The following is a 22,365-nucleotide window of genomic DNA, read 5'->3' on the forward strand; positions in this document are numbered from 1 at the left end:
CTCAATAGATCGCCGACCGCCTGGCTTAAGAATCCGGGGGCAAGGCAAGGCAAGCGTGGAGCGGCTTACCTGCTAAGTAGCTGAGCTTCTGAGCAGCTAAGTAGCTTTCCATGTTGTCCATGCGGCTGGGCGTTGCTCCAAGGACGGCCATTCATCCGCCGGGTGCGCTTGCACGCTTGCTTAGGTTAGGTAATAACTCTCGAGTTCAAACTAACCGAACACCTTTCTTTTTCCAGTTTCGATGACAGCAACAACTCATCCCGCCGACGCAAGGAGCGCTCGAAGCGCTCGCATCGCAAGTCGCCTGCCGCCAGTCGGCGGCAGCAGCACAAGTACCGCTACAGGGATGAGACCTCCCACTCAAGCTCCCGCCGCCGGCATCGTGATCGCGCCAAGGACGAACGCGACAGCGGACGCAACAACCGCCAGTCGCAGGCTAAGGTAAAAACTTTTCATTTTATACACACCACACATAGCAAACAAGTGAAAATTGTAGGCAGGGCAACAAAAAAAAAAAAAAAAAGAAGGGAAAACCAAAAGAAAATTACAAACTAAAAACGAAAGCTAAAAGCAAAACAAAATGGTAAAAGAACAAATTGAACGGACAGATACAACTAATACGACTACATTGGACCGATTTCAGTACGTTTCTATATCCCTGTGCATTGCCAGAAGCTGTGCTACTCGATTGATAAGTGCTAGAAAATCGCTTGTGTCCAATCCCCCGCCATGCTGTTCTTCAAGCGGTATCTTGAGAAGTCGCAGCAGGTGGCCAATGACTTTGAGAGCTCCCAGATCCCGTGCTACATAAAGATGCGCGACCTGCCAGCGCCACCGGTCGTAGATCACTGTCGCGACCTCATCTTGGCCAGCTGTCCACTGCGCTTTATGCAATACACCGAGGATTGGATAGTGGTCGAGTACTTTGCTGATCACGACAGCGATTATCTAGTAAGCGTGTCCCTTCGCAGCCAGCATGTTGTGTTATCCATTGATCGTTTGTCGCCTCTTGACTAACCCAATCGCTCACATGTTGCCCGCCCGCCCTACAGATGTATGTGAATGTTGTTGTAACCCCGATTCTTGATTACCAGTCGAGTGGATCGGTGAAGTGACCATCGCGCTATCACGATTGTTCGCACTCGATCGCTCGCTCTCCTCTGTCTTATCTTTGCGGCGTTGAGCTAAATTTGTCGTTAGATGTGTCACATTGCTTTGGTTCTTGGTCTTGTGGTACAGTGATTACATGAGGTATTTGCTGTAATCAGTGCTCTGGAATGAGACTTTAACTGAATATGGAAATTATTGTTTCAGGGCTTCAAGAGGCCGGGCACTCGAGAAATCGAGGGGCAGCATGAGTTGTATGTTGCATGTGGTCGTTGATAAGATAGTACTTAGCGCAAAGTAACTTGGTTGAGCAAGGCCTTTAAAGTGTGTTGAAATTCGGAATTTTAATTAGAACATGGGGAAGTATGACTTCATTTCATATAGCAATCAACAAGTCTTTGCTTGCTAGTACTTATAAACTTGCTATTTATTAGGGCTTGTCCTTAAAATAATTGAAATAAAACAAAAGACACAGTAGCCGTTTTGAATATTAGCATAATTTAACAAATTAACTTTAGGAACTATTAATTTAGTTGGAATTAAGAAATCGAAAAAAGGAAACACTGCCAAAGCGAGAATCATCAGTACTAAAATGGTACCTAAAAAGAGCACTTAAGTGAAACCTTGGCCATATATTTGTGAAAATTAAGCAATTTCTATGCGAACTTCGTGCCATCTCGCAGTATGAATAACAGCTCTTAATTAAACAAGATCTTTATAGTTCCCATTCACTGTTGGTGGTTCTTAATAGTTTCCCCCGTGTCCATCACACCCCGCTGCTCTAGTTATTTTTGTTCAATTGATCATTTGACATTAACTCGTTGACGGCGACCAGAGTTTTCTGCTCTTGCTCTGCGTTGCGTTGCGATGTGATGAGATACTGCCGCTGCTGCTGCCGTTGATGATGCGGCCTGCTCCTCGCCAGCTTTGCCAGTTGCCCATGTCGCCGCCAATTAAGTGGGCTGAGTAACTCGCATAGAATTCCCTCCGCGTCATCATTCAGCGCCGCCAAGATTCAGTACTTTCGGCAGTTGGAGCAGCAGCTCATCATCGGGCATGCGGACAAGACGGCGAATGGCGGCTGTGGTCTGGAGTCGGATCTGGAGGAGCCGGAGGAGGGCTTCCTCGGCGACGGAGAGAGCGTGGCCATAACCCGCTGCCTGCTGCTAAAGCGGCAGCGCAACCACTTCGATCTGGTGGCCCTTTGTGATATGCCCGTGGACAAGTACGCTGGCGACAATTGGATCGTCGAGGAGTACTTTGTGGACCACAATGACGACTATCTAGTGAGTCACAATTATTTAGATTCAGAGACTGTCGGCGAGTATCTTTCCTCTTGTCTTGTGTCTTGCATGGTTGGACCTTTTTTTTTGCGCTCCCACATGGAGACATACATTTTAGACCAAAATAACAGCACTGCTCAAGAATATCTTAAAAATCGTTGGAGACTATTGAATATATGAATTAACAAATATTGTTTAGATTTTGTATCCTTCAAATCTTAAAACTTGTACTGTAAATATAATTTAATATCAAGTTCATAATAATTAAAAAATAAATCTTGACAAACTTTTTGGAAGTCGTGATACTAGGCAGATGATTGATTGGGATTGCTATTATTTTGACCGCAGCTATATACACTGAATTTACACAGGGCCCACTCTCCTCGTCTGTGTACCACCTTTATATATATTTATTTATCGGTTCTGAGAGCGACGCCTTGGGGATTCCTCTGCGTGCTCTGCGCATGTCCCTTCGAACCATGGTCTTTGGTGCGGTGCACAGCTGATGGTTTTTCTCGGAGATGCGCGCGCAGCTTCATCCGGCGGAAAACATCTTGTTGGGCCGTTTATTTGCCATTTGCTCTAAAACCATTGGAAAATTATAAATACACGCGCCGCAGAAAGTCAGCGCGCTCTTCTCTGCCTCGGGCAGTTTTCGGCTGAGAATTTTCAAATTCGAGGAAACCGAAACAGATTGAAATCTTCGTTTGTTGGCTGTGTGTCGCCGCCACTGCTGCCATATAAACTATATATCGTCGCCAGCAGCGTTGTCGTCGCTTCGTCTTCGTCGTGTAACGGTACGGGGATCCCCCCCTTTCTCGGCGCCCCTTTTTTCCCCCCAGTCAGTCCCAACGATCTTATATCGATCGCCTCCTTTCGCGCACTTTGTTTATCGATATGTGTGTGTGTGGGTTTTTGTGTTTTTGATTTCTCTTCTTTTTTGTTGGCTCAGGAACACCAAATAATCGAATAGAACAATATTTAGAGGTACATACTGGGCGTTTGTGCAATATAGAAACGCATTTTAGCCCGAGAGGAAGGTAGAACAAACGCAATCCCAAAACAATTGCTGGGCACCGTGACATAATCAGCCAAAAAAAAAACAAAAAACAAACCAAAGACTAAGAACATTTAAGTGCTTTAAAAATAAAACAGTACCAGCGGCAAGAACAAAATTGTCGAATACAAAAAACCTCAAACAAAACAAAAAGAGTGTTAAGATGTGCGCGATATTCGTCGGTCTGAATTTGTTTAAACAAAACACGATGCAAGATACCAGAGCCAAACTGTTTTATTGACCCCCCGCCAACGGTGGCGAGTAAATAATTCGGAATTATATTAAATGGGATAAGAGCCAGCCGCCAACCAGCCTAGCAGCTGTAAAACGTCCAAAAAGTTGATAGTGAACTTTGCACTTTTCCATCAAGCTTGCAATTACCGAGACGAAAGATATTTTTAATAGACATAGCGGATGGATAGAGGAGCCTAGTGCAACAGTCACTCATACACAGACAGAAATTAAGACTGGTTGAGAACTAAGGCACACAATTAAGTACATTTTATTTGCAATCATCGAAGATGTAAAGTTAAAATGTAATGAGTTAGGTCTTATTGATGTAAAAGTAAACTTAACCTTCTGAAGAAGGAAATTAATAAACTTAATTTAATTTTGTCACTTTTTTATGTTAGGTACACATTAATGAATGAATATATCAATATTTTTTTTTCTGTGCACTCGGAGGCGAAGGAGAAGAAGACAACGCAGCGGCCAAGCAAATCAAAACAAAAACTCAAAACTAACAAATGGAGCACACACGTGTGTGTCCGTTAGTGTGTGTGCCACATAGATACGAACTATATCTATATGTGCGCCACAGATCGGCGGGGATTATTCATCAGGCTGCCACATCATCATCATGTTGATCTCCGCCGCTGCGGCGCCTCCTTCTGCTGCCCTCCATCCTCAACTTTCCGCTTAGCTGGCGTTTTCTATACTTTTCGAAAGCTATTTTCGTAAGGCTTGCATTTATATTTAGTTGCCACAACAAACTCATGGCGAAAATCCAAGACACAAACTTGTACATGATACAATTTTGGCCATATGATGCGAGCCAAAATAAAAGTCAACTGGGGTGGAAAACTTTTCCCCTTAGTTTTTCCAACACGCATGTGCGGTTGTATGTGTGTGTCCGATACAGTGAAAGCTAAGCCAGAGATCAACGAAGATGTGAAAATTAATGGAAAACTGAAGCGAATTAAAAATGTAATCAAGTCGAATGTGATTATCGGAGATCAGAGATGAATCTGTTAAACGAGGTCTGTGAATTCAATTTGCGATGCATCTACGCCCCGGCCGAGGTTTCACTGTACAGGCACCAGCGTCACACGTACGCTGTGTACTAGGTATAACGCCCGACTGCGCAAATTTACGTGCGTCGTCGTCTATTTGTTAAAAATAAGAACAGATTTCGAACGGAACACAGAAAGGCAGGGAAAGAGACGCCCAATGAACCCCATCGAGATATCACACATCAGCCAAAACGATTTCTCCAGGCATATTCATATGTTCACATCGCAATATATCTAGGGCAAGGTGCAGGTCTTTTGGCTAGAATCGCAAAGGGGTAGAAGGAGGTGTTTCGAGGAGGCGGCGCCGCGATCTATGAGCTCATTGCTGTTTACGATTTGTAATTTGTATATGCTCTATATACCAAAACAAATTGGGGGTGCTATATGCTTGTACTACAACCACATATAAGTCGGATGTATATGGGCGCCAAAAGGAAAAGTCTTTGGTCGAATGACGACCATTGGTTCAATTAGTAAGTCAAGTCGCCGCCGGCCATTTGCCAAAATCCCAATGAGACATTGACATTGAGCGTGCGATCGATTGTTCCGTTCCTATCCGATCCGATCCAATCCGAACAGAAACAATACGAACTGATCCGATCTAGTGCAGGTTTCCTTTGCGGCCAGCACTGTCAGCCGCGCGAGTCTCGCCCAGCTAGTCGAACCCAAAGCAATTCGCGGGAGTCGCCAGTGCATTGTTAGATAACCGAGTACTTTTTTCCCACTGGGACCCAGAAAGCACACTGACTAGGACACGGAGACACAATCACCAATCACCCAGCCTGCGGAATGTCCAACGAACTCAGCGAACTGATCGCCCTCGGCTGTCCGGATCTCACGGCCCAGAAGCCGGAGGGCGCCAGCACCAAGGTGGAGTTGATTCTCAACACGGAGCGCCGCCTGAGCATTAAGCAGATGACGGCCACGGATTTGGCCGCTCTACGGGCAGCAGCCGCCGCCGAAGCAGAGGCCAGAACTCGGGCCCAGGCGGAGGCGGAAGCTCGAGCCATCGCCCAGGAACAGTTGCGCCAGGCCCGCGAGGCCGAGTCCAAGGCAAGGGCACGTGCTGCCCTCGAGGTGCAGGCCCAGTTGCAGCGGGTGATGGAGAGCGAGAAGCGCAGGCAGAAGGAGGAGGAAGAGCAACAGAATAAGCAAGATGAAGAGGAGGAGGAAGATGAGGATGAGGATGAGGAGGAGGAGGTGGCCAAAGGTTCTCTGCCCACCAACTCAGGACCAAGGGAGCGCGTTGCATCGCTGCCCGGCAACATCGATGATGCCATGGAGATGCACCTGCTTAGCTTATCGCAGCCCAAGGCCTTATCCAAGGATGACTCCCCGCCCAAGAAGAGCACCTCCCACCTGGCCGACTCCATTGAGCTGCTGCGAATGCAGCGGGCTGCCCGCAGTGCCCGTTCCCGCAATCGCAGCCGCGAGCGCGAGCGATCCATTTCGCCAGACCGCAATCACGAACGAAGCGCTGCTCCCGATCGCCTCCAGAGTTCGGCGAGCATGAGCAGTCTGGAGTCTGCCAGCGTCAGTGCCTCGGCTTCAGGCTCACGACAGCCCAGCAAGGCAGCCAGTCGACGTGGCAGCACCTCCAGTGCCTCTGGGGTGGAACCACCTGCGACCGCCGCTCCACAGTCGACCAAGTTTCCCCTTGCCAAGACGGTATCAGCTCCGAATGTAATGAATCGCCGGCGTAGCAGTCTCACCTCGCTCTTCCCCGGACCCTCGCCTTTGGTGGCACCCGAGCCATCTCTGCATACGGATCCCGATCCAAAGGTTCAGCAACAGCTGGAAGAGGAGCAGCGGCGGGGGCGAATGGACGATGGTTACCGTGAGATACCCACCGGAAAAATGGTGCATCGCACCAAGACACCGCCGCCAGTGGGCACCAATCTGGGAGTGAGCTTAAAGCGAGTGACCGCGCCCAGTGGATCCATAACCATTAAGCCCAAGGAGTCGCCCATGCTGGGAGTCGTTTTGCGTAGAGTGGAGAAGAAAGTAGTGCCCCAGAAGAGCATTCTGGACGACGATAAGCCACTGTACCACTTCTCCATTGTGCGCAGCGACCACAAGGAACATGTGCCCGACAAGAAACCGAAACCCAAGCCTGCTCCTCCAGCTGTCAAGCCAAGTCCCGGTGGCATCCTCACCGGACCTCAAGTAGTCCGCACCGCACCCAGGCAACCAGTGCCCGTCAAGCCGCAGCGTCCCATGCCCGGCGTGCCCATTACAATTACCAAGATCGAGGGCGACAAGATCATCATCATCAAGAAGATCATAGTGCCGAAGAACAGTAAGATACCGGAGCAGTATCTGCAGGTTGGTCGTCGTCCACGTCCACATTCACGTCCTCGTCGTGTTGGTGATCGCTCTGTGGTGTCTATAGCTCGTCTGGTGTTTGTTGTCTCCTTCCTTCTGTGTTCTGTTCGAAATCTGTTGTATAGAATTTACCTCGATATTAGGAACACTTCCAGCTAGCTTTAGTTATAGGTTTCTTAAAACAGGAAGTGGTAAGATTTTTTTTTTTTTGTATTCGATTAAAATTAAAACTTAAACGCACACCACACATATCACTAGTCAGAAAATCGCGACTCAGCTGCTGAATCAAATTTGCAAAAACAATCTGAATCAAGAGATTCGACTGAAATCGGATCTCTAATTCGAAGAACCCAAACGGTTTCCAGTGCGCGATCGTTTCCTATAGATGAGTGAAGATGCCGGCAAGTCAGCTAATACAGTGCCTCCAACGGTTTCCTCCTCCTCCGCCGCCGTCGCAGCGTCGCCGATTCTGAGAACCAAAGAGGAATCCCAGCCAGCCATGCAGAAACCAACGCCGCCGCCGGCCAGTGGTCAGCAATTCTTCCAGGTGGTCTCCCCGCAATTCGCCTCGGTGCTGTCTTCCAGCATCCCGGAGAGCAAATGTGCCGTGCGTTCACCCATATCATCGCCCTTGGCCATCCGCAAAAGCCGTCCACCTCTGCTGCCGGCGAGTCCCAAGTCCACGCCTCCGCTCCCGCGGAAGCACCATCCGCTTGCGTACAATGCGGCCACGGGAACCATCAGTAGTGCCTCGGCAGCAGCGCTGCCTTCTCGTCTCATGGCCACCATCGCCTCGAGTCCGGCTTCGAGTATATCGCTGTCTTCCTCCAGTTCACCTTCATCATCGCCACCACCGCCAGTGCCATGTCGGGCTCCAAAGAATGCCAATGCCAATAAACCTTCTGCTCCGTCCAAAGAGATCAGTCTGGACAAGTTGCTGCAACAGCAACAGGAGCTGGAGGTGAAGTCGGCCGCAGCCACAAACAGCGCCAAGTTGGATGCGAACTTCTACGATGCCGAGATCGAGATGATGAACAAGTATCTGAAGAGTTTGCCCGACTACAGCGAGCTGGACAGGAAGCTGCACCAGGAGTTCCAGGAATGCGAAGATCTCTACGACCGGATCAAGCGCCAGCAACAGCCGCTGGCCAAGTCCAATTCGCAGCAGTCCGTGACGAAGGCAGCGCCAGGGTCAGGAGTCCAGCCTACCGGCTCCTCCGGTCTATCCAAGTCTTCTTCAATCAACTTTGCCCAAAACCACTCAACTAGCAGTAGAGGAGCTGCCCCGCGCATGGCATATCCCTCCATATTCTCGCAGTCGGGAGGCGAACCAAAACTGCAGCGCAGCATTTCCAGCTCGAATATGCCGCTTAGTGCGCCGACACCCTTGCGTCCGCTACCCGCAAAGAATGGATTGCAAAGTGGTTCCAATCTGTCGCTCAACAAACAGTTGATGAACGAATTCTGGAGCGAGAATCTTACGAGTTCACAGAAGCGTCAGACACCCAAGCGCACCTTCTGGAACTACGAGAAGATCTGCGGTGCGCAACTGGGCGATGCCGGGCAGCCCTTTAAAGTGGATGCCAAGACGGCCAAGAAACTGGCCATATTCGATCCCACAGTGGCGGAGGCGGCGCAGAAGGAGCTGCAGCGACCTCAGCAGCCGCAGGTCGGTCAGCATTATCCACACCACAAGCTGCAGAAGAACGCCTCGCTGTCGCACCTGGATCTCAAAGTGCGTCAGGCGGTGACCAAGGACGATCTCTACAAGCTGATCTGCAACGAGCAATCTCCTTCGGCGGGCACGAGTTTCGTGAGCAGAGTGCCGGTGAAGCAGCAACCGCCAGCGCAGCAGCAACAGGTGCTGCCTAAGAGCGTTTCCATGACGCATGTGCCAGGTGGTGGTGGTGGTCAACCCATGGCATCAGCTCCTCTGTTGAGGACTTCCAGTCGCACCCACATACCCTGCTACATGAAGAATCTGCCCTCGTTGAGCAGGAGCACCTCGAACTCTGCGATACTGATGACGCAACCGCGCAAGGAAGCTCCATCCAAAGAGCCACCTAAGACTGCTGCTCCACCGACTGTCAGCAAACCCAGTGGAGTTTTGAAAAGCTCCAGCAGTTCCTGTGTCCCATCGCCTCGCTGTGCAGCCGCCTTCTTCCGTCGGCCGCAGGAGTCCAGCCATGCGCAGCAGCAGCATCAACAGCCCCTGCCGCAACCGCAACACGTGGCGCCCATCGAGGAGTCCGGCCCAGGGGATTCCGCCTCTCTAGAGCGCAAGTCGGAGAAGAGCAACAGCACGATAAGCACGAGCAGCTTTACGGTGACCAACTGTTGCACCACTCACCTGCCGCAGCTCTCCAAGTTTACCTCATCGTTCCACATTGCCCCCACCAACACGGCCACAACCACAGCGTCAGCAGCCACACCAACACCAACTGCAGCCGCAACACCAAGCGACCACCACCAACAGCAGCAGCAGCAACAGCAGCAACAAAGTGGCGCAGCGGTGGCGGCGATGGCTGCCAACTTGGAGGTGCCAACATCGTCATCGTCGTCAGCGGCCACAAAGCGCCAGAAAGATGTCGACAACAAGCTAGAAAAATGCCTGAACGACATGCTAAAGTTGAAGACCAGCAACAACAGCAAAAGCAATAATAATGCAATCATGTCGCAGTCGCTGACAGGGGAGCACAAAGACCCGAAGACTGCAGTCGAAGGCCCCACGAACAGCAGCAGCAGCACCGGCAAGTATGTGGGTGATTCTCAGATCCCCGTGCCAGTGCAGCTCTACGATCCGCAGAAGCCGCTGCTCCAACAACAGCACCATCAGCAGCAGCAGCAGCAACAAAGGATTTGCTATCCCATAGGAAAGTCGAACTCTACCTCACAGCTGCCCATGGGTGGCTATCAGCGATTGTTGCAGCAGCAGCAGCAACAGCAGCAGCAACAAAATCAGCAGCAACAGCAGCAACAACACCAGGAACAGCAGCAATATCCGCAACACAAGCGACCCTTCCTGAACTGGAATAGCTTTGCATGTTCGGCAATGAATGGAGCAAGTGATCCCTTCATGCAGCAGCAACAGCAGCAGCAGCAAATGTCTGCCCAGCAGCAACAGCATCTGCCCCACAAGCTGCAACAGTCGTACTCCTCCTCGCATGTGCCCAAGCAGGCGCCCAAATCGGGACTGGCCATGTTTCTGCAGAAGAACACTAACAAGGAGAACAAGTTTGGCCAGCCGCTGCAGCACCAGCCGCCCGGAATGATGCCCCAGATGTACGGCTACCAGGCGCCCCAGCCGCAATCCAAGATGGGCTATCCCCGCACCGGTGCCCCACTGACGCATTCAGCCTCCTTCAGTTCCGCCCAGAGGCCTACAGCCCTGCAGTTCCACCAGCAACATCAGCAGCAGCAACAACAGCAACATCAACACCCGCAGCATTCCAACTTTGGGCTGGGCATGATGAGTAGGAATTATTATAATTTGCCCAAGCAGCCAGAGCGCAAGCCGCTGCAGACCTTCGATCCGTATGCCTATCCCAAGCCGAATCAGATGCAGCCGGTCAAGTACCAGCAGCAACAGCAACAGCAGCAACCGCATCCGCATACGCAGTTTCTGAATGCTTCCGCTGGAGGTGGAGGTGGCGGTGCCGCTGGGCTTCAATACGATCCAAATACAAATACGCAATTGTTTTACGCGTCGCCGGCATCATCGTCATCGAACATGCAACCGCAGCAACCACAACAACAGCAGCAACAGCAGCAGTCGCAGCTACAACAAAGCAATTCTGTCATATTCAATCACTCAAGCCAGCAACACCAACCACATCAACAACAGCAGCAGCAGCAGAATGAAATGTCCAAGTCCGCATTGGGACTGCATTTCATCGAGGTAGATTCTATTCGTCAAACTTATTTTTGTCTTGTGTTCGTTCGTGTTCGTGTTGCACATGTGTTTGAAAAATATGCCCAAATGCCCACTAACAACATGCTACCGCTTCCAAAGAAAGTTTTCCCCAAAATAGCCGGCTGACTCATCGTTGTTGGGCTCCAAAAGGCCTCCGACGAAGACGATGATGACGATGGCGATTGCCATTGCCCCCCTGTTTCTGTTTCTCTAGTTGCCCTCGCTTTGCCACTTTGCTACTTTTTCGCTGGCCCCCAAGTTTGTACTTCCTGTGTACTTTCGGTGGCGTTTCAAGTGTGAAGCGTTCCCAAGAACAGAAACACATTATTGCTTACCTCCAACCTTACAAACGCGATCCCCTTGGCGTCTGCACCGATCTCTTGGCCTCTTGGCAGGCTCTTGCACTTGTCGACATCGACAACATTGCACAATCGACCGAAGACTGCGGGAAATTCAATGTCAATTTCCTCAGCGGGACGAGCGCTATAAATAATCTTTGGCTACTTAATTTATGTGTGTTTTTTACTTGATTGCAGCTCTTAAACATTTTGTAGTTTTTTCATATTTTCTAACAGCTTCCAAGAATTTAATTTGTTTAAATAATTTAATGCCAAACTGCGACCTCAATGTAATTGTTTTAATAATTAAAAAACACTAAACAGCACGGAGTGGTTCAGCAGATACGAATGTCTAAAAATATGTTCCCCCAAGACCTGCTCTCGCGCTCTCCGACTGAAATGACTGATCGATCCGGAGACTGACTCGACTACTGAATACCCTCGCTCTGGGCGAACTCCTTATGCCCTTTCCATGAACTTAATGTTTTGATTGACTACAAGTATAACAATATTTTGCCATGTTCCTCAACGATCAGTGGTTATCATTTTTGGGATTATTATCCTCCCATGATTAGGGTACATAATAACACCTCAATTCATGGCTCTTTTGCTGTTAGTTTTTTGGCTTCTTTCGGTCGCAGCAAACAATAATAGCAATGGCAACGGGAAGAGGCGCACACTCAGTTAGTTCAGCTCTCCCGCGGATCTTATGGACGTGCTCTGTGCTCGGTCTTTTCGACACCGCCGATATTTTCAATCTTTATAATTAGTATTTGTGGCGTGCGCTTTCGTTCATGTTGCGCTGATTTCGGTTTGTTTGTTTCGACCAATACGCAGGCAATCGGGAGCGCACTGTGAAATTGCCTGGGAAATCGGAAAGGAAACGAAATTCAAATCCATTATTGGATGGCTCTAAGTGCGTGAATGTGAACGAAAGGGGATCTAAAGTGCAGTTTTGATGGAACATCAAATTTGAATTTGTCGCAATGGCGGGGGCGACTGCAAGCTGCCTTTGTTGTGTGTGTCTATTTCCGTCGAAGCTGCCGAATCTCTTACAATTTCAATTATTTTTACACATAAATACGCTCTGTCTATATTAGATCTCTACGTACATATTGCCACTCTGAGAACGTACAATAAATACATTTCTATTTTTTTTGTCTACAACAAAATCATGCTCCCAACAAATACCAGAAATCAGTACAATTAATGAAATAGACCAAGTCGGAAGAGCACGATCCTCCGTATCCGCCAAAAATTCAAAAGGCGGACAGAAACACCCACCCACCCACAACCAGCCCCTTAAAGGCGTTAAGTATTATCCGATTGTCGTCATCGTCATAGCAGACGAGACCCACGCGAAAGCGACCGCAGAGGAGGAGATCTGAGATTCGAAAAAGCCAAGAAATGGCCACATTTCTGAATCGTTTTCATCGTGAAAAAAGCGAAAAGATATTGCCAACAGCGGCAACGGCAACGGCGGCGGCGGTCGGTGAAAATGGGAAAACAGCTGACGCGGAGGCGGTACAGCGTCGTCCGCAGCGGCGGTACATGCGCAGCGCCACCGCCGCCAGCGTCACGCAGCTGCTCTCTGAAAGCTGCAACAGTCTGCTGCAGCGCTTTCGACGCAATCCAAGCGAACGACCCGATAATAAACAGCAGCAGCAACAGCAACAACAGCAGAAACAGCAACAGCAGCAACAACGCAATCGGTAATCGATGCAAAAGAAATCAAGCAAAAGATTTATAATTTATTTTTAATTTTGCGTGCCTTCTTTTACTTTCGTCGCCTTTCGTCAAACGAAAAACTCGGTCAAAACTCGCTCACTGCTTTTCTTTCCCTCTATTTTCATTTCCACTCGCCTCGGGATTTTATTCTCTGCCTGTGGCGTTGATTTAAGCAGAGTGGTCAGCGCGTAATTGCGAGTTTAGTTGCAGCGCGTCACTCCGCGGTCGAAAGTATCTCGCGATCGGATCATTTCTTCGTTTCGTATATTGCATTTCCCATCTCTCGGCCAACTGCCGCCTTTTGGCCAACGAGAAGAAGGCCAATTATGTAAACGACGGTACGAGTGCGTTTTGAATCGCGTTGAACTCGTCAGTTGAACTTCCAGTGGTAGTGCGACGATCTTGAAAAGTGTGAAAATCTCTTCGTGTTGGCCATAAATCGTGAATGATTGCCAGGGGTGAAAAGATTTGAGTACTGCCTGCCTGCCTGCAGCAGTCGAAATTTGATTTATCACTTTTGATTGCCAGTCATAAATCAAATAGAGTTTAACAGAGCTCCACAGGCAGTCTTATTTGCACTTAATGCCTCTAATTGTCAATCCTAAAGTGTCAGTAATCGCTTGGGTGATTAATACGTTGAAAGTGAAGGGGAAGATAGTTGCTTTAGGACTTTGCTTTAAGGGCAAATCTGGTTACTTGCATTTCCAGAAAACCTCGAAATGTTTACCAAAATTTACGTTTTCTTATAGGGCCAACAAAAGTTCAATATTTTCGCCAAAAACTTTTGGTTGCACAAAAAAGCTTGTTTTCCCCAAAAGCTTTCTCACAGCTGTCTGCATTCTCTGAGTGATTCTCTTTATTGGCTGAATTCCTCAAATTTCTCTTCAGCTGTCTGCGGGGAATACCAAATAAATTCTCTAGTTCTACTTTATGTCTGCCGATTTCTTCCTCATTACGCATGACTATAAAGTATGCGATCTCTCTTTTTCGCTAGTCTTTGTTTAACTGCAATTGCTTCTTTATTATTTATATGCGAGCACGTTTAAAATAAAACGTAAAATGTTTCGCTTTGTTCTTTTCATTTCTTTTCCGCTCAACCAGCAGCAGCAGCAGCAACTTTATTGTTCTTCTTGTTGACTTGTTGTTTTGTCGGCGAGAGTTCAAGGCTTTTTCCGCGAAGACTTTCGATCATTTCCCGGTTTTGCTGCTAACCTGACGGAAATACAAAAGTGTAATTGCACAAGTTACAAAGTGAAATGCATTCCGGTGAAGCGTGCGCTTCGCGTGCGTTTTAAAACGCCCAGCTGCTGGCAGACAAAAGAAGCATTCTCCCCTACGAAGCGAATCGCATCCAATATACTATCTCCCATACCGCCCATACGCCCACTCGTCTACATTTGTTATTTGCTGCTCTCCCGCTCTCGCTCGCACGCTCTCGTCCCCTCTCGCTCTGGCCAGTGCGCAATATTTTCACACTTTTCACAAAAATAAAAACGATTCCTCAATATTTTCTGGCTGCCGCCCGCAGCAGCATTATTTCCTTCATCTACTCCGGTCTTCGCCTCATCTGCCGTCGTCACACGAATTTTCCGAAAATTTTCCCAAAGTTTTCCTCAGTTAAATTTTGGTCCGTGTCGTGGCAGCGCGTCCCGTCTGTCGTTCGTCGCGAACCGCGCGGATAAACGCACCCAGATCGACAAATAAGAACAAAAAAAATTGATTCGAATACCCACCACCACAACTCATTGTTTTGTTGGGCTTCTCTTTCAAGTGCGGCAGCCATAGCCGAGGATCCCAAAGACTCCGATCCCCGACGCAGCCACTCCAGGACCCCAACGAATGACAGCAATAATAATAATAATAATAATAATAATAGTAAAGGAAAAGGTGGATCCAGTAATCAAAGCCAAAAGCAGAGCAAACGTCGCCGCAGTTCGGACAAATCTTCGGCCAGCCGGAGACATCCGGAAGGGGAAAGGGAGCGGGAAAGGGAACGGGAGCGGGAACGGGAACGAGATCGCGATCGCGAAATGGGCGATCGCCACAGACGCTACTATGCTGGCGGAGGCCTGGGAAGCACCACAGGATTGGGCTACCATCCCAGCAGCAGCGGGAGCAGCAGCAGTGCCGCCTTGATGGGTCGCTACCAGAAGAGCTCCACCACAGCCAACGCCCTGGACAGACTGCGCACCCACTTGAGTCCCGTGGGCGGCTACTATAAGCCACTCATTCGAGGATTGGGAGGCGGAAGACGTGACCGCGACCTAGACGATGTTAGTATCTTTCAAACCAAACAATGCCAGCCAAAAAAACGAGCGGTGTGCAAACCAACGGAGACCCAGAACCAGAACCAGACCCATACCCAGATTGAGATCCCAAAATGAGTCACTGCCTGGGTATTTCATTTTGGAGACCGAAAGAAATCGTCTCACCTGTCACCCGTGAGTCAGCGAAAGAGTGAATGTGGCTGCCCTAAATGTGTGACATCTCTGACGGTGGTGTATATGCATATATACCTATATGTTTGCCCAAACAGTGGTGCACTAAGGCTACCCGGCTACCCCTATTGCCACATACAATACTACATGCCTATAGAAAGTTTCTTCCTACACAGCTATATGTGCAGATATTATATTAGGGGCCCACACGGGCGCGTTTTATAGCGCTGCTTCGCTTCTATATGCTCATTCTATATCTTCTATAGCTTCATTCTTGCCGTGTGCGTTTACGTTTTCGAAATGTATTTTCGATTCCAACATCTCGGCGCTTTTCTCTATTCCGCTATATTTGTATCTCTCTGAACGCCACAGATGTGTATAAAGCTATTCACAATTTTCTGCCGTTTTATATATAAACTTTGAAGGTCGTCGCGCCGTGGACTTTTTGTTTAGATTTCGCTAGGCATTCTAAATAAAAATAAAGGGTATCCCCCCGCAAACTACCTCTCCCTCCGAAAGGCCGAAAATACATGGAGAAAGTTGGATAGAGTGGATAGCGTAGAGTGGCTTTAATGGTAGTGAAATTGTGCGAAATGAAAAGGCCCAAGCACCCCATCACCCCATAATTAGCCACTGTCGAAAAGGCTATTTAAATGGGTCTAAGTCTGGGCTGGGGTCTCGGTCTCGGGGCCTTCTTCTTTCGTGGAGCGTAAAGAGTTTTACGCCTGTTACCTGTTACCGTTGGTTTCACACGAGCGCCGCTTTTGAGCACTTTCCCTCTCCATTAAACCCTGAATCTTCTTCTAAACCATCCAAACCGAATCGTCTGGTTTCTCAGCGACGAGATTTGCTCTTGGACAAAGACAGAACGCCCACCACCACCTCAGCAATCGCCGCCGGAGGTAAGCAGTCTGCCATTTCGCGGCTGGAGAACAAATACTCGGACATCTTGGAGCGAGCGGCCGGAAGGCGGCGCCATGAGGAGGATCGCGACAAAACGCTGGAGCCGGACGACTATGGCGCCAGTGGCAGTGGCAGTGGCGGACTGCTCCGCTCGGCCACAACCCACCAGCTGGGCAAGCCGAAGCTGTCCTCCAGCTCCTTTAACGCTGCGGATCGCAAGGAGCGCACTCCGTACCGAACTCGAGCTCAAAGGCAACGCTACATGGCCGAGTCCAACGACAGTGGCTATCTGACCAGCGGCAATCGGTTGCTGGACGAGAACTACCCCGTGGACTATGGCCAGCGATACGATTACCATGATGCCCTGCGTCTGGGCGGAGCCTCCGGCTATCCCTCCAGTCGCTATGGCCGAAGAGGCGGTGAAGACGAAGCCCTGTCGCCGCGCTCCACAAGGGCGTATGGCAGAACCAAAACCAACGAAAGCCTTCTGGCCGCCGAAATCCTGGACAACAGTCGAAATGCAGCCGGACCCGCTGAAGATCGTCCCCTGAACTCGAGGAGCCGCTTCGCCCATCGACGCAGGGAACAGCCACCGCCGGAACTTACGGCCGAAGAGCGGGAAATCCTCGCCGACGATCGCTCCTCCGAGGACAATGCCGCCATTCTGATGCTGCTGCGCGAGGACAACCAGTTTCTGGAGGCCAAGAAGTTTGAGGAGCGCATGCGCAAGCGTCGCGAGCTCAGGGATCGCGTCAAGCGCATGGAGGAGGCGGCGGAGGAGGCCAAGAAGACTGAAGCGGCAGTGGCGGCGGCCGAAGCAGAGGCCGCTGCCCTCGAGGAGGAGGCCAAAAGGGCCAAGGAGGCAGCTGCGGCAGCGGCAACTGCAGCGGCATCATTGGCAGCAGCAAAAGCGGAACCGTCGCCGCTTGAGGCGCCCAAGAAGAAGTCACGCAGCAAAAAAGTAACTAAAGATGGTAGCGATGGCAGTAGTGGCTCCTCCGAGAGCGCCTCGGGCAGTAGCTCCTCCGAGGAGGCGGAGTCAGAAACCGAGACCGATTCGGCTGCGCCGCCCGTTGTGCAACTAACCCACACAGCAGACAACACAGCCCCACAGACACAGATCCCACCTGTCAATGGCAGTACCACCCCCTCCAGTACAACCACCATCACCAGCACCACCTCCACCTCATCCACTAGTACTTCCGCTCTCTCTAACCACACAACGGCAGCAGCGACGGCACTCTCCTCCGCCGGCACCACCAACAAGAGCCGCTTTCTGCCCCACTCAGATCGCAACAACAATGACCTGGCCAAGTACAAGCCCAGCAGCCAGCTGATGCACTCATCCAGCTCCGGGGCCCTGGCTTTCGGCGGCATCGGAGCTCGACTGGCGGCTGCAGATGCGCGGCGTCAGCAGCAGCGGTATCAGGGCGCCAGTTCACGCACCGCCGCCGTGCTCAGCGAGTTTGATCGCTACAAGCCGGGCTCGGGATCGGGGGCGGGGGCGGGCTCCGGGTCGAGCTATCTCCACGACTCGTACAGCGGGAGTAGCAGGCGTTCCAATGCTTTGGGTGGCAGCTCGCTGTACCCTCAGAGATCGCAGCTAGATGCCTACCAGCAGCATTATCAGCAGCAGCAGCAGTCGTCGTCGTCGTCCTCCTACCTGCAGCAGCATGACCATTACCTGCTGGCCAAGAGCGCCACCTCGTCGGCACTGTTCAACAGGTCACGCATTCCAAAGACACTCTCGACCTTTGTAAGCAAAATGCCACCCCACCACCTCCTGGGGATGGATGATTCGTTAGCAGCTTGAGCTTTGTTGGCGCCGCCTCTTCTAACTGCAACTGCAAATGTCCATTGACCACAAAACCATCCAGCCCAACCAACCCCTTTCTCAAGACCCCCCATCTCCGGCCTACGCCCCCCAGACAGACAGTCGACAAACTACAGAAAAAGCTAACAGCACTGCGGATTGTATTCCATGTTGACTAACAGATACAATTGTTGATCTCCTGCCTGCGCGTTTTGCATGCGATTTTGACACTAAAACTAGGAAAATTATGTAAGATATCCTCTGACCATTGACTTTTTCAACAAAAAAACCTACTTTATATGTTCTTTTACCATTTTACATCCACAAAATATTACCAAAAACAAAAATGCCATTAATGTTATTACTAAGCGAAAAGCATTTCATTGTTTGTAGTTTTTTATTGCCCAAGATACAACAGCACAGCTATTGGTGCATTTCCTACACATAAATATATATATATAATACGTTATATATGCCATTTTCGATATATACCTATATGCCATTTATATATGATATTGTTTGTACATGTTTTGATATTAACCATTTTTGTAAACACAAATCTCAAAAATTTGTCCGAACTAATTTTCTTATCGAACAAACGAAACGTATTTTTCTCGTGTTTTTTCTGAATATGATGATGAAAATCACAATGATGATGATGATGGGTTGATGATGATGATGTACATACACACAACTTGATGGGGATGATGAAATGATGATGATGATGTTGGTTGGTTTACGGGCTATCTGCGGCTGACTTTTAAACGGAATGCGATTGCGTTCGGTGCCAACGTGGGATCGGGATCGTTCGGATGTGATGACCATTTGATTGCCCTGACCTGCCGATGGCCTCGACCCCTGGAACACCGATTGAACCCCCTGGAAAATATATAAATTTTTGTTTCTTTTTTCTCTTTCTTTTTTGTTTCTTTTTCTCTCTTTCAAATTACATACTTTTACCACACACGCACACACGCACCTTCTGTGTACGTCTGTAACTACTGCCATCAACAACAACAACAACCACGCCCCCCAACAATCTCGCTCACAATTTCTCCGCTCGCCGTTTCGCTCGCAACCGCCGCCCATCTTATTTCGCCAACGGATCGAATGCACCACCCGCAACGCAATCGCAATCGCAATCGTCGCCACCCACCGCAACCACCCACCCCACTCCCTGCAACATCGGCAACGGCAACTACTGCAAACTGCACACTGCAACCACCCTACTACGTCGTCGATCGCTCCGCTCCGCTCCAATCTGAACCGATCCGATCCGATCCCGATCGATTGCTCGAACAGACAGCAAAGCCCGTCATTCAAGATGATGCAGATGGTCACTTAATTTACCACACCGGAGACATTCTCCATCACAGATGTTCGTGACAATTTTTGGTTTTTAATTTTTCCATACTTATGTTTAGACAACAAATCAGAAAACTTTAAAAAAAAGCAAACAAAAAAAAAAAAAAAAAAAAAAAAGTGAAGAAAAAATAATGAGAGGCAAAAGCCACCAGTCACACACCACTTCTCTCTTCTTCTTATAACTCTATTTTTATTTACAAAAATATTTCCAAGTTTTCTTTATTATTTCTTAATTATCTCACAACAAGACCAAAATCGCGTCGCGTGCAATCAGGAAATTAAGACAATTTTGAACGAAAAAAAAAGAGAGAAGGATAAAACAACAATTGAAAATTTTCACACAATCTTCTTCGTCACTCTCGCGAAAATCGTTTCGACTTCCGAAATTTGTCTTTGACGACTCTAAGTTTAACTTTTCACCGGCCACAAAATTTTCCCCAACCACGAATTTCAACTGGGAAGTTTTCACACCATAAAACCGAACACGAACTTTGTCGCTATACTTAACGAAATAATATTGAAAATACAAACCTCTTTCCGTACACATTCAGCTTAGAGTCCAAATTAGTAATTTGCCCAGCCCTCATCAAATATTTAGTTGTAGCTACAGGTTTAGCATTAGAACCAGAAAAATAAAACAGACAGCTAACGTTTAACACTCTTGAAAGTCTTGCCCGAAACCCTACTACAACTTGCTATCCTTTTCCCGAATTTCAGATAAGATCATGGCCACACTGGGCGAGGGTACTTTCGGACGTGTGGTCAAGGTCAAAGACATGGAGCGGTAAGATCCTCTATTTGCAAATTTATTGAGGCCTTATATCTTAAATCTTTCAATTGTTTTAGTGATTACTGCATGGCCTTAAAGATCATTAAGAACGTGGAAAAGTACCGTGAAGCTGCCAAGCTAGAGATTAATGCCTTGGAAAAGATTGCCCAAAAGGATCCGCATTGCGATCAGTAAGCTTTCAAATCTACTTTCTCTAATTTCTGTGCTAAACATTATTCTAACCATTCCAGTTTGTGCGTGAAAATGATTGACTGGTTTGATTATCATGGACACATGTGTATAGTCTTTGAAATGTTGGGGCTTAGTGTTTTCGATTTTTTGGTAAGTACGGGGTTTGATTCTTAAATGGCTCTTGTTTATGTTAGTTTTTATTGAACTACTCTATTACAGCGTGAGAACAACTATGAGCCATACCCGCTGGACCAAGTGCGCCACATGGCCTACCAATTATGCTACTCTGTGAAATTTCTTCATGACAATCGTTTAACGCACACAGATCTCAAGCCGGAGAACATACTCTTCGTCGATTCGGATTATACTGCTCACTATAATCATAAGATTGTAAGTACGGCCAGAACAGTGGTGTAGTATCCATACTTATGCTCTTTTAACTCACAGAACCGCGAGGTGCGCCGCGTCAAGAACACGGACGTTCGTCTCATTGACTTTGGGTCGGCCACCTTCGACCACGAGCACCACAGCACAATTGTCTCGACGCGACATTATCGCGCGCCCGAGGTCATACTGGAGCTGGGGTGGTCACAGCCATGCGATGTTTGGTCGATTGGGTAAGAATTGGATTGCCGGATGGCCGGATTGCCGGATTGCCTTTTCATTTATGCACATATTAAATGATCGTTGAAATTTCACCAACAGCTGCATCTTGTTCGAACTATATCTGGGCATCACGCTCTTCCAAACGCACGACAACCGCGAGCACCTGGCCATGATGGAGCGAATCTTGGGGCAAATACCATATCGCATGGCACGGTAATACAATGCAGCTCATGCTTTTATTTCCCAAGGCGCAGTTCCCTTCACCGAAATCGTTTAACGTTTAGCAATCATACTCTTTATAGCAAAACCAAAACAAAGTACTTCTACCACGGTAAGTTGGATTGGGATGAGAAGTCCAGTGCCGGTCGCTACGTCCGCGATCACTGCAAGCCTTTGTTCCTGTGCCAGCTGAGCGACAGCGAGGACCACTGTGAGCTCTTCAGTCTGATCAAGAAGATGCTGGAGTACGAGCCCTCGTCCCGCATCACGTTAGGTAAGCAGATGCACCTCAGACTGGATGATCTTATTCAATGCTAATTAACCCCATCGTTTCGTTCCAGGTGAAGCCCTGCGCCATCCGTTCTTCGACAGGCTGCCACCGCACCATCGAGTGGGTGAGGTGAGCAACAAGCAGCCACTCTCGTCGGGCAGCAGCAGCCGCGAGCGCTCGCACAGCCTGTCCAGATGAGAATTACAGCGATTTGGTTATTGTTGACAGACGGCGCTTGTCAAGCACCCACTCATGCAAGCATACACTCAAAGCAGTCGTCCAGCAACGGATTGCACCAGCCTCGTAGGGTAGACCAGCAACTTTACGGCAGAACCCTATTTTAAGTGCTAAAGTCTTTTATTCTAAATTTTTTTGAACTTGACTTGTATAGATGTTTATTATACAAAAATCCATTGAACCCATATTGATCCAGTGTTTCCCAATATTTCGCGCACATGTTGCTGTGCATCATTTAGAGCTGTGTAGCGCTACGCTTGCGCTTTGTGCATTGTACCATACCCGCAAACGGTGTTTTGTTCTGTTATGATAACCAAATCGTGTATAATATTGATAGTGCGGTGCGTCCTCCCAGCACTTGAATCTATTTGTAAATGTCCTGACTTGTGCACACCACCCACATCCACATCCCGAGGTAGAGGAGACAAAATGAACCGACTGCAAGAACCGATTAATGGAATATACAAATGTAGTTGTAAAATAAGAAAGTCGCTCGCTCGCACGCTAGT

At 48.7% G+C, this 22,365-nt stretch overlaps 1 protein-coding gene across 8 annotated transcripts in view; it reads left to right on the forward strand.

Moving 5' to 3' along the window:
• LOC108147162 (serine/threonine-protein kinase Doa) overlaps positions 1-22,041 on the forward strand; it is a 34,720-nt gene extending 12,679 nt beyond the window's left edge. For 2 of the 8 annotated variants that reach the window (XM_017273492.2, XM_017273491.2), the window contains 10 exons: positions 237-441; positions 19,500-19,575; positions 20,280-20,346; positions 20,409-20,522; positions 20,583-20,673; positions 20,743-20,913; positions 20,971-21,140; positions 21,229-21,342; positions 21,432-21,622; positions 21,690-22,041. In XM_017273492.2, coding sequence (XP_017128981.1) covers positions 237-441; positions 19,500-19,575; positions 20,280-20,346; positions 20,409-20,522; positions 20,583-20,673; positions 20,743-20,913; positions 20,971-21,140; positions 21,229-21,342; positions 21,432-21,622; positions 21,690-21,817 — 1,327 coding nt within the window. In that variant the 3' untranslated portion in view covers positions 21,818-22,041. Of the gene's footprint in view, positions 1-236; positions 442-3,098; positions 7,065-7,245; positions 10,963-11,583; positions 13,028-14,814; positions 15,317-16,319; positions 18,141-19,499; positions 19,576-20,279; positions 20,347-20,408; positions 20,523-20,582; positions 20,674-20,742; positions 20,914-20,970; positions 21,141-21,228; positions 21,343-21,413; positions 21,623-21,689 lie in introns of those variants that run through there. The other 6 variants (XM_041709596.1, XM_017273489.2, XM_017273487.2 and 3 more) reach the window with 6 other exon arrangements.
• Positions 22,042-22,365: the final 324 nt, after the last annotated feature.

This window comes from Drosophila elegans, unplaced genomic scaffold (genome assembly GCF_018152505.1).
Source record: "Drosophila elegans isolate 14027-0461.03 unplaced genomic scaffold, ASM1815250v1 contig_476, whole genome shotgun sequence".
Lineage (NCBI taxonomy): Eukaryota > Metazoa > Arthropoda > Insecta > Diptera > Drosophilidae > Drosophila > Drosophila elegans.